We start from the raw sequence: 11,874 nt of genomic DNA on the forward strand, positions 1-11,874 counted from the left end.
CCACTCCACCTGCCCCTCATTTATTTGTTGGAACCTACTCCCCAATGTGATGATATATGGAAGTGGGGCCTTTAGGAGGTGATTAAGTCGTGATGGTGGATCCCTCATGAATGGAATGGGCCCTTATAAAAGAGGACCCAGAGAGCTCTCCAGCTTTCTTTCTGCCATGTGAGGCTACAGCAACAAGGGGGCCTTCTTTGCACCAGGAAACAGGTCCTCACCAGATATTGAATCTGTGCCTTGATCTTGGACTCCTCACCTTCCAGAACTGCGAGAAATAAGCCACCCAGGCTATGGTATTTTTGTTTTAGTAGCCCGAACTGACTAGGATGACATATGAAGTTCTAGATCAGGCAAAATTAATCTGTGGTAATAAAATCAGAGCAGCTGCTGTTGGAGTTGGGGAGAACCGATTGGAAGGGACATGCAGAAATTTTCTGGAGTGATGAAAATTTTCTGTACCTGGATAGAAGTGCGGGTTACTCAAGTATACATATTTTTGGAACTCATCTAGCTATGTACTTAATACCTGTGCATTTCATTGTATGTATCTCAATTTTAAAAAGACACTGCCCACTGCTGCCTAGGACTGGTTTATAATAGCTGCTGGTCTGTAGGAGACAAAGGAGTAACTAAACCAGAAGTAACTAAACCAGTAAATAAGTCAAGTCATCTGACTGGTGACTGGATCTTTGAAGGCCACAGTGTTATCATGGCATAGAAACTCTGAAAACCAGAGTAAGACAAGGTTCTGGACTGGAAGCCCAGGGGCTGCTTGAAGCCTCGTGCAAAATGGAGAGAAGTGAGCGAAGAGGTAGAAAGATAGAAAAGGAAAACAAAAGGCTTCCCAATGAGCTTACAAACCCAGGTTCCAAATCACAAAAGAAACCAAATGCTAAGAAAGGCAGCCAATAAGCTCAGTGCATAAAATCACCCCAAATACAATTAAACTTCTAGAGCAACCTGGCACAGATTTTAAAAAGAAGTGTTCTGAGGATTCTCAGCAAGAGCTCTGAAGAAACAATACTCATAAAAAATGAAACAATAAAATATTTTAAATGATATTTTAAAATATGGATATGAAAACAACATGGATAAATGTGAAAAAGTGCCAGTTGCAAATGTTGGAAAATATTTATAGTTATAGAAACAGTAACAAAAAAATACCCACCTCAACTGACTATGTAGTCTAAATAAGACACAAAGAATGAATTAGTGTATTTGAAGATACTGCTGAGAAACACACTCAGAACTCAGCATACAGAGACAAAGATTATGGTTTTTAAAAACATGAAAGGACAGTTACAAGACATGGAGGGCAGATCAAGGATCTCCAAAGGGACTAGCAGAGATCCATCCAACAGCTGAGGAAACAATAAAGTGATTTTCCAAAACTGAAGAAATATAGATCAAAACTACATTCTGTGTACCAAGCAAGATAATTAAAAATAATTCCACATCTATACCAGAGTAATGGATCTGAGGAGCATCAAAAATAAAGATAATCCCTTAAAAGACATTGAATAGAAAGGACAGCTGACCTGCTGGGAAACAGCAGTTCCTGGACGGCCAATTTCAACCACACAACAGTAGATGCCAAAACACAACAGAAGACCTGTCACATTAGAATATTACATTCAACTAAATTAGTCTTTGAAAGTGATGGCTGAATAAAGTTATTGTTAGATATACGGAGCATAATAGAATTTACCACCGTTGGATGTTAACTAAAGGAGCCTTTAAAAGATTGCTTCAGCAAGAAGAAATGGTTTTAAATCCAGAGGGAAAACCATAGGATACAAAATAAATAGAGAGCACAAAAACTGATAAAGTTGGTCAATAAATTTTAACTGTTACTTTAAAATTACTTTTTGTAATTTTAGAGTTATTTTAAAGTTATTTTAAAGTTACTTTTTGTGTTAAAAGTGTTCACTTTGGTTAGTTTTTCCCCCTCTCCACTTCAGTGTGGTTATGTTATTTATTTGAAACAAAATTACATTCATTTGGTTTGGTTTGTATTCATTTTATGTACTTGACTGGTTGTTTTGAGTATGTGAAAAATTAACACGGTTCTAAAATACAGAGGTATTCAGTTTTACTCGCAGAAATGTCCCTCCCCCCATCTCTTCTACCCGGTTCGTATTATTCCCACTGTTTTTCACTCACCTGCTGGAGGTAACCCATCTCATTGATTTCTGGTTTATCCTGCCTGTGTTTCTTTCTCCACAAATGAGCAGAAACGCATGTATTTTCTTTTTTCTCCTTCTTTCTTATATAAAATGTATTGGGTTGGCCAGAAAGCTAGTTCGGGTCTTTCCATAAGATGTTATGGAGTGCAAGAACATGAACAAGCTTTCTGGTCAACCCAGTAGTTTCAGTGGCGGTCACCTCGATCCATTAAATATGTTTCAATACCTTTGAATCCCAGACTGAGATTTGAACTCTCAATCCTTTCCTTCTCAGAAGTCCACTGAAGGGAGGATGATTTATTTTGCAAATTTGCCTGCCCTGACCTCAAGGGCATTCAAATGCACTTACCAGTGGGAATGTAGGAAGGGGACCAGGGTCCCTCCACTTACAGAGGTTAGATGTGGCCTCACACCAGACAAAATGTTATATGGTGCTACCTTCAGAATGATGTATGGTGGGCTTTGATTCAGACTGTTATGGTGTTATGGCTGTTATGGTGACCTTCCCTAAATAAACATGATTCACAACTACCTGATTTTTTTACTTCTCAAAAGAGCTCCCCACACATAGCATTCTTATTCTTTTACGGGTGGACCCATCATTCCACATGGACAAGGAAAACTCTCTTTGAATGGAGGTCCTATAATCCTCCGTATAAGCTCTCCTTCTCAACCATAAATTTGAAAAACTCACCTTTTATGTCTTCATCTAAGTTGAAAATGTTGAAAAAGAGAAAAGCAACGGAAGCTCTAATGAGTTAGTACTCCACAGGAGACCTCCCGCAGCATGGGCTGAGATCCATGGGTCAATACTCTATGGCTATGGTTCTTCAACAAACAAGACATGTTTCCACTGTATTACTATCCTTTTATTCTTGGCCTCATCTTCCCTGAAGAGTTAAATATTTTCTAGATAGTCTACAATGAGAATAACAACTCTCATCATACTTTCTTTTTGAGGGTGGGAATGGAAGCGAAGTCGATTGAGCACAGAAACGACAGGGAACATGCCATTATATTTTAACCAGTGTGCAAAGAAGGCTCTTAAGTAATCAGCTATCTGGACCCTTCTCTTCAGAGAGTTTTGTTTTATAGAAAATCGCTGTGGGGATGAAGCTTCATAGCTTTGGAGTCCTTGTGGCCACCATCCTGTTCTGTGAGCAGCATGCCTTCGCATTTCAGAGGTAACCCGCTAGAATCCTAGATGGCGGTGGGTCGTTTCCCCCACTTGTTTGCCCCTCATGGAATCCAGTCAGTGCATTGGACTGGGGAGCAAAACATTCAAGTCTGAAGGTCAGCTCTTTCTGAAACTTTCCATGTTGCCCTTCCAAATTGTAGATGTCAGTATAATAAGGATCTCACTAGATCTAGGGTCTTTTTTTCTTTTCTGGCTCTAGTTTTATTACTGAGAAAACTCTGGATGATATGTATATTCAGTAGCTATGAAAATTAAAGAAATAGACTCTTGATTTTTTTAAAATATGTAATTATTTACCCCTTAACACTTCACGTGCTTTATGTCTTTCTTGTCTTCACATATACTACACATTGACTATGGATCATTTATTTTTTTCTTGTACATAGAACACGGGAGGGATAAGAGGATAAAGGTATCAGAGAGGAGGTTTGGGTTGTGCATGGGTGTTCAGCATGGAATAGGAAAGGAAGAATAGTTGTGTTATAAAGAACACACACATGAACATATCTAGTTCTTATTTTGCTTGGTAGAGCGAATCCCTTAGGAGTTTCTACTATAAACCACTTGACGGAACACAAACAAACTCATGCCCTAGCATATATAAAGCATGGTGTAAATAGTTTTGAGGCTATATGTATTATTGTAATTCATTAGTCAAGTTTTAGGCTCTTCAAAATTGATATTGTTTCCTTTGGAATTATCTTTTTTTCCTGTTGTTTTTTTCTATGATCCTTTTCTCCTCCAGTTGTCTCTGAGATGTATTCCTCTCCTCAGTGAATGGCAAAGAGAAGGGACATACCAGGGGCAGGGAAAATTCTCCCAAAGAAACTGAGTCATAAAGAGCCATAGGACAGCATTTAGGAAAATAGAGTTTGGGAATTTCCTGGCGGCCCAGTAGTTAGGACTCGGCACTTTCGCTGCTGAGGGCCCGAGTTCAATCCCCAGTCGGGGAACTAAGATCCCACAAGCTGCACAGTGCGGCCACAAAGAAAAGTTTGCCTTGTGAATTGGAAGCTGTGTTTGCCCACCATTACTAAACTAAGAATAGTTGGTTGATTCTTTTTTGTTGAATATAATCGCCAAGTATCAAGTAACAAATTTCATCACCAAATGATTGTTACTGAAATTGACACGGGAGACAAATTGCTAGGAGAATTGGTGACTTATGTCTCTATGTATTGTCAATAAATCAGATGGCTATGATTTCTAAGGTTCTTGCTAGTTCTAATATCCAATTACTTGGCAGCTGGCTTTAATTAAGGGTAAAGGAGAGGGAAGGAGAAAAACTGCTCTCAACATGTCCAACCTGGACACTGTAGGCAGTGGTAGTGTCGTTGCCAGAGAGGGAAAGGGGAGGAAGTGAGTGATTATTTAGCATCTGTGTTGTCCCAGGCACTGGGATAGGCACTTAGAAATGTTAACCTGTTAAGTGCCCACAATCCTCCAGTCTTTTTTACTGACATTTTACAGAGGAGGAAAATAAGCCTCAGGGAGAATAACGCTGGCTCCAAATCAAACAACAGATGTTGAGGTTGCATTCAACCCCATTTTCACCTCATTTCTACTCTTTTCACTGCACAGCAGTGCCTCTAAAAATTATAGAAATTAGGAAGAGAGCCAATTTGAAGGGAGGTCAGATTTAGTCACAGGGAATTGGCAGAGACAGGCAGTCTGAAAGGTAGCCTGGAAGAGAGGCCGGGGCTACAAGTCCGGTCTCAAGGTCCTCACTACGGCAGGTCTAAAGGTGGCCTCAGCGGCAGCCTGGCACGAGCATCATAACAGCTGGCTGTGTCAGAGGTTAGCAGGCTCACCTACAGACCACCATCTGCATCATACAGTAAACTAAAATCCTTGATAAGACAACCACTAGCAAGATATACCAAAGCTTGACCATGTTGCTGCAAAACGAATAAGCTTATAACAGTTCAGTGGAACTACACATTAGGCAAATAAAGGAAATACACAGAAAGAAAATAGTAAGAAATGAATGAGAAAAATTCCCTCATGCATGGCTCTTCTTACTATTTTTTGCTTCAACATATGCTTTGAAGTCTGATTGATACCTATGCTTGAAGAGAGGGGTGAGACTATGACTATATTTTAATCAAATAATATCATGTTGAAAATATTTAATACTTTGTACCTATCATAATGGTCCCCATGTACTGGGGAAGGGGAACTGCAGCTTTGTGGGCAGATGCATATCTGATTCCTGGGTCCCATTCCTCCACTAGAAATAAAATCGCAAACTCTGCTTTCTGTGAGTAAAAATTTTTTTTTTTTTTTTTTTTTTTTTTTTACCAAATGTTTCTGAGCATTGCTTTTCCACGAATTGCCTATTACCCAAGCTAAAAGAAAAATCTAATTTTATTCAGGGCGACAGACTTTGATGAATTATTTCTGGGGGTAAAAAATATAACCCCTCCTAAAAAGAGCTAAGGGTCTGGCTTTTTTTAAAGCTGCTCTTTGTTATTGTTTTCTTGTCATGATCATTTTCCTAATAGCACTTTGTATTCAGACAATCAATGGCGGGTCTGCAGTTGCATTTTGATAAATCTCATCAGTAAAATGTTCTGGAATGAAAACAAAAAATGTTTTAAACGCATAAATACCATATGTCAAAGAGAAAGACAGCCAAAAAAAAAAAAAAAAAAAGTCTCCATGTTCACTTGATTTTAAAGGCCAAACACTATAAAGGGTAAAAATAAAATACTAGCAAGAATCTTGTAAACAGTCATTAATTGCATTGTGCTCTGATTACCTAAGTGTGGCCAGTCAGCTGAGGCCATTTATTTGGAAAGAAGATGAAATAGGATGAAAAGAAGGAAAAAGAGTTGGCGAAGAGTGGAGGAGGCTTTTGAATTAATAGACCACAGGAAGAGTTCCTTTTGTTGACTTCATATACTGTCTGCCACCTGGAGACCAGCTTGTTCTCTTTGACTTAGCTCCTACTGATAGATTACTTTCATCTTAGAGAACAGGGCACTAGTGGCTTTAAAATGCTGTAATGCATAAAACAAAACTGCAGCCTTGGGCTATATTCCATTGTTCAGAGCCAACTCACCAGCTTTTTAAATTCAAAAATCATCTTTCAGAGCTATGGCGAGTGTGAATCATCCCTGTAAACCATAGCAGGGAACAGACCTTGAGGACCATAATCATATTCTTCGAGGGGAAGCAGCAGAGGAAATGTTGCCTAGGTATTAAAAGCTCAGAAGCTGGAGAGCTGAGTTGAAACCTCAGGTCTGCAACTTACGAGTCATGCAGTCTTGAACAATTTGAGCCCTCCTTGAGCCTCGTTTGGTTTTCTGTGTAAAGTGACCTGTTATCTCACTGTGCTTGTATTTTTAACTTTATTTTCGGTGCAAGCCTTTTTTTTTTCCTAAATGGTTATTGGTTACATCTGTAACTGTATCCCTTCAGAGTCATCGTCAAAACACATCTTTACAAAACAGAAATAGATACAGATATAGAAAACAAACTTATGGTGGGGGGGAAGGGGGGAGGGATTGACATACACACACTACTATATATAAAATAGATAACTAATAAGGACCTACTGTATAGCACAAGGAAGTCTACTCAATACTCTGTAATGACCTATATGGAAAAAGAATCTAAAAAAGAGTGGATATATGTGTATATATAACTGATTCACTTTGCTGTACACCTGAAACTAACACAACATTGTAAATTAACTTCACTCCAATAAAAATTAAAACAAACAAAAAAACCCCACACCTTTATTTTTCATCTCCCATTGCCCCAATATATTCTATGTGGCAGAGTAATCTTTCCCCACCCTTGCATGGAAAGTTAGAAAATTCTATGGCTTTTTAGCCCACTCTTAAGTAATTGGTAGTCCTTGGGTCATGTTGAAATGCAAACCTCAATTCAGAAACTAGAATGTCTACTCCAACCAAGGCATTACTCAAATATCTCAATCTTTGTAGGAAAACAGACTCCTTTTCTCATTAGCCCTTTTCTTGGGTTTTAAGTTCTTGTTTTCTTGTCATGATCATTTTCCTAATAGCACTTCGTGTTCAGACAATCAATGGCTGATCTGCAGTTGCATTTTGATAAATCTCAACAGTAAAATGTTCTGGAATGAAAACAAAAAATTCTTGCTGGGAATTTCTGCAGACCAGGATAGAGGCAGCTGTTTCTAGGTAGCCACTTGTGAGTCCATCTTTCATTCTAAGAATTTTGCCTTCACCTCCAGGTTCTTGCTGCTGTGAGCTCTCCACCCCTTTAGGTGGCGCTATTGGACGGCATCTGAGCCATAACGAATACATAACAGGAAGTGCCTTTTCTTCTGATATTAATGGCTAATCTAGTCAACTGGAGGCCAGCCCATGCAGGTTTAGCTTTTTCTCAGAAGCAAGTCAGGCACCGGTGCTTGTGTCAGTTAAACTTGAGGGAACATGCTTAGACTCACCCATCCTCGCCCCCCACTAGGCTGAGTTGAAGGAAGTAACATCCCCAAATTTCATCCCTTTTGGGAGAGTGGGGATTCACAGAATCGCAACAATCTGAAATCTGCAAAGAAATATACTCACAAATTCTCCCCCTGTCTCCCCTCTGACCGCTTTTCACATCCTCTCTCTGACTTAAGGGGACACGGAGCCAGGAAACTGATTTGAAAAAATGGTAAGCTCTACATAAGGTGATCTTGTTACCGAACGAGATGTGAGGCCCCCCCTCTTGGGGCCCCGGCTGGACCGAAGTCCCCGTGGCTGGGTCAAGGAGCTCTTTCCGGCTCAGGTTCGTGCTGCCAATGATGAAACTGTTTGGTGCAAGCAGGACAGTCTTTTACTCAATGGCCAGAGAATGGAGAAGGGGAGCTCGAGCTCTAAAGGCATCTTCTCCCAGAAGGGAGGGCAGTAAGGGAATTTTAAGGGTTAGGAGGCAGAGAGGTCATCTGGGCTCGAGGAAGGGGGCGGAGACTTCCAGGGGCAGCCAGGCATGCGCAGTTTTCCATGCTCCTTTGCACACGGCACAAACTGTGCCAGCAGAGTACAAAGCCCCTCTTAGGGCGGAGATATAAGCATGGTGATGAAGCAAAGAGCCTTCTCTGACATCTCCAGGTTTCATCTACGTAGGTGTGTTCCTGTGGTCAAGTCAGAGCTGGTTCGGGGCGGTTGACCGTTGTGTATCTCTCAAAGTACAGCTGCAAAACATCTCTGCCGAACACCAGGTACTTTTGAAACAAACACAGAGATAAATCAAGTTCAGGAAAGCGGTGACCTTTAGCCTATTTTGCCCTCTAACTAGGACCTCGCTGCTTCAGTCTGGTTTTGTTGTGGGCCTTTGCAGCATCCTGTTGATAAAACCCAACCAGCCTGTGTGGTTAAAACCAGTTTCTATGCCTGGGCTTCATAGCCTCTGACTGACCCCATCTCATTATTTGATTCTGTTGTGTTGGCACTTTTGTCAAACTTGAGATAGGAAGAGTCCAGCTCACCACAGTTTGAACGTGGACATATTAATATATTTTATGGTAAATTTATATCCCCATAATTTTACTCCTCCACATTTCCTAATTTATTTTTTATATTTCCTTAATTTTTTTTCCTCCTTAAGAAAGAGACCCATTTAGATAACACATTTTTTACCTTTACATTTTCTTCCCCCTTCTGTTGACTAACTGTGTTACTTTCTTGTCTTCTAATGCATTTGAAAAACGCCCAAGCATCTTATCTTCTGGTCAACACAAAATTTCCTTTATGAGAAATTGAAATTCAGCCTCTATTTTTTTTAACTTTTTATTTTATATTGGAGTATAATTGATTAGCAGTGCTGTGTTAGTTTCAGGTGTACAGCAAAGTGATTCAGTTATACATATACATGTATCTATTCTTTTTCAAATTCTTTTCCCATTTAGGTTGGTACATAATATTGAGCAGAGCTCCCTGTGCTATACAGCAGGCCCTTGTTGATTATCCTTTTTTTTTAAATAGATCTTTATTGGAGTATAATTGCTTCACAATACCGTGTTAGTTTCTGTGGCACAACAAAGCGAATCAGCCATATGCATACACATGTCCCCATATCCCCTCCCTCTTGAGCCTCCCTCCCATCCTCCCTATCCCACCCCTCTAGATCATCGCAAAGTACCGAGCTGATCTCCCTGTGCCGTGCTGCTGCTTCCCACCAGCCAACTATTTTACATTCGGTAGTGTATATATGTCGATGCTACTCTCAGTGCGCGCCAGCTTCACCCTCCCAACCCATGTCATCAATTCCATTCTCTATGCCTACCTCTATGCCCTGCCACTAGGTTTATCAGTACCTTTTTTTTTCTTTTTAGATTCCATATATATGCGTTAGCATATGGTATTTGTTTTTCTCTTTCTGACTTACTTCCCTCTGTATGACAGACTCTAGGTCCATCCACCTCACTACAAATAACTCAATTTCGTTTCTTCTTATGGATGAGTAATATTCCACTGTATATATGTGCCACATCTTCTTTATCCATTCATCTGTTGATGGACACTTAGGTTGCTTCCATGTCCTGGCTATTGTAAATAGTGCTGCAATGAACATTGTGGTACATGTCTCTTTTTGAATTGTGGTTTTCTCAGGGTATATGCCCAGTAGTGGGATTGCTGGGTCATAGGGTAGTTCTATTTTTAGGTTTTTAAGGAACCTCCATACTGTTTTCCATAGTGGTTGTATCAATTTACATTCCCACCAACAGTGCAGGAGGGTTCTCTTTTCACCATATCCTTTCCAGCATTTATTGTTTCTAGCTTTTTTGATAATGGCCGTTCTGACTGGTGCAGGTGATACCTCATTGTAGTTTTGATTTACATTTCTGTAATAATTAGTGATGTTGAGCATCTTTTCATGTGCCTCTTGGCCATCTGTATGTCTTCCTTGCTGAAATGTCTATTTAGGTCTTCTGCCCATTTTTTTAACTGGGTTGTTTGTTTATTTGATATTGAGCTCCATGAGCTGTTTGTATATTTTGGAGATTAATCCTTTGTCTGTTGTTTCATTTGCAAATACTCTCTCCCATTCTGAGGGTTGTCTTTTTGTCTTGTTTCCTTTGCTCTACAAAAGGTTTTAGATTTAATTAAGTCCCATTTGTTTATTTGTGCTTTTATTTCTGTTACTCTAGGAGGTGGGTCAAAAAAGATCTTGCTGCCGTTTATGTCAAAGAGTGTTCTTCCTATGTTTTCCTCTAAAAGTTTTGTACTGTCTGGTCTTACATTTAAGGCTTTATTTAATCCCTTTGGAGTTTACTTTTGTGTATGGTGTTAGGTAGTGTTCTAATTTCATTCTTTTACATGTAGCTGTCCAGTTTTCCCAGCACCACTTATTGAAGAGGCTGTCTTTTCTCCATTGTATGTTCTTGCCTCCTTTGTGGCTGTGGCTAGGACTTCCAAAACTATGTTGAACAAGAGTGGTGACAGTGGACATCCTTGTCTTCTTCCTGATCCTAGTGGAAATGCTTTCACTTTTTCACCATTGAGTATGATGCTTGCTGTGGGTTTGTCATATATGGCCTTATTATGTTGAGGGAGGTTCCCTCTATGCCCATTTTCTGGAGAGTTTTTATCATAAGTGGGTATTGAATTTTCTCAAAAGCTTTTTCTGCATCTATTGAGATGATCGTATGGTTTTTACTCCTTAATTTGTTAGTGTGCATTGGTTTGTGTATATTGCCTATATTGAAGAATCCTTGCATCTCTGGGATAAATCCCACTTGATCATGGTGTATGATCCTTTTAATGTGTTGTTGGATTCTGTTTGCTAGTGTTTTGTTCAGAATTTTTGCATCTCTGTTCATCAGTGATACTGGTCTATAATTTTCTTTTTTTGTGATATCTTTTTCTGGTTTTGGTATCAGGGTGATGGTGGCTTCATAGAATGAATTTTGGAGTGTTTCTCCCTCAGCAATTTTCTGGAAGAATTTGAGAGCGATTGGTGTTAGCTCTTCTCTAAATGTTTGATAGAATTTGCCTGTGAAGCCATCTGGTCCTGGCCTTTTGTTTGTTGGAAAATTTTTAATTAAGGTTTCAGTTTTGTTACTTATGTTAGGTCTGTTTATATTTTCTAATTCTTCCTGGTTCAGTCTTGGAAAATAGTACCTTTCCAAGAATTTGTCCGTTTCTTCACGGTTGTCCATTTTATTGGCATAGAGTTGTTTGTAGTCGTCTCTTATAATCCTTGGCATTTCTGCAGTGTCAGTTGTGATTTCTCATTTTTCATTTCTAATTTTATTGAGTTACATCCTCTCCCTTTTCTTCTTCATGAGTCTGGCTAAGGGTTTATCAATTTTGTTTATCTTCTCAAAGAAGCAGCTTTCAGTTTTATTGATCTTTGCTATTGTTTTCTTTGTTTCTATTTCATTTATTTCTGCTCTGATCTTGATGTATTCTTTCTTCTGCTAACTTTGGGCTTTGTTTGTTTTTCTTTCTCTGGTTCCTTTAGGTGTAATGTTAGATTATTTGAGATTTTTCTTGTTTCTTGAGGTAG

General features: G+C 39.4%; 1 protein-coding gene across 2 annotated transcripts in view; it reads left to right on the plus strand.

Annotated features, from left to right (window-relative positions):
- The first annotated feature begins 3,286 nt into the window (after nt 1–3,286).
- Nucleotides 3,287–11,874, plus strand: part of CPB2 (carboxypeptidase B2) — a 40,648-nt gene continuing 32,060 nt past the window's right edge. Inside the window, exon 1 of one of the 2 annotated variants that reach the window (XM_007466452.1) lies at nt 3,287–3,373. In XM_007466452.1, the coding sequence (XP_007466514.1) occupies nt 3,300–3,373 (74 nt within the window). In that variant the 5' untranslated portion in view covers nt 3,287–3,299. The remainder of the gene's footprint in view (nt 3,374–11,874) is intronic. The other variant, XM_007466453.1, reaches the window with a different exon arrangement.

Source organism: Lipotes vexillifer, unplaced genomic scaffold (genome assembly GCF_000442215.2).
Source record: "Lipotes vexillifer unplaced genomic scaffold, Lipotes_vexillifer_v1.1 scaffold384, whole genome shotgun sequence".
NCBI lineage: Eukaryota > Metazoa > Chordata > Mammalia > Artiodactyla > Lipotidae > Lipotes > Lipotes vexillifer.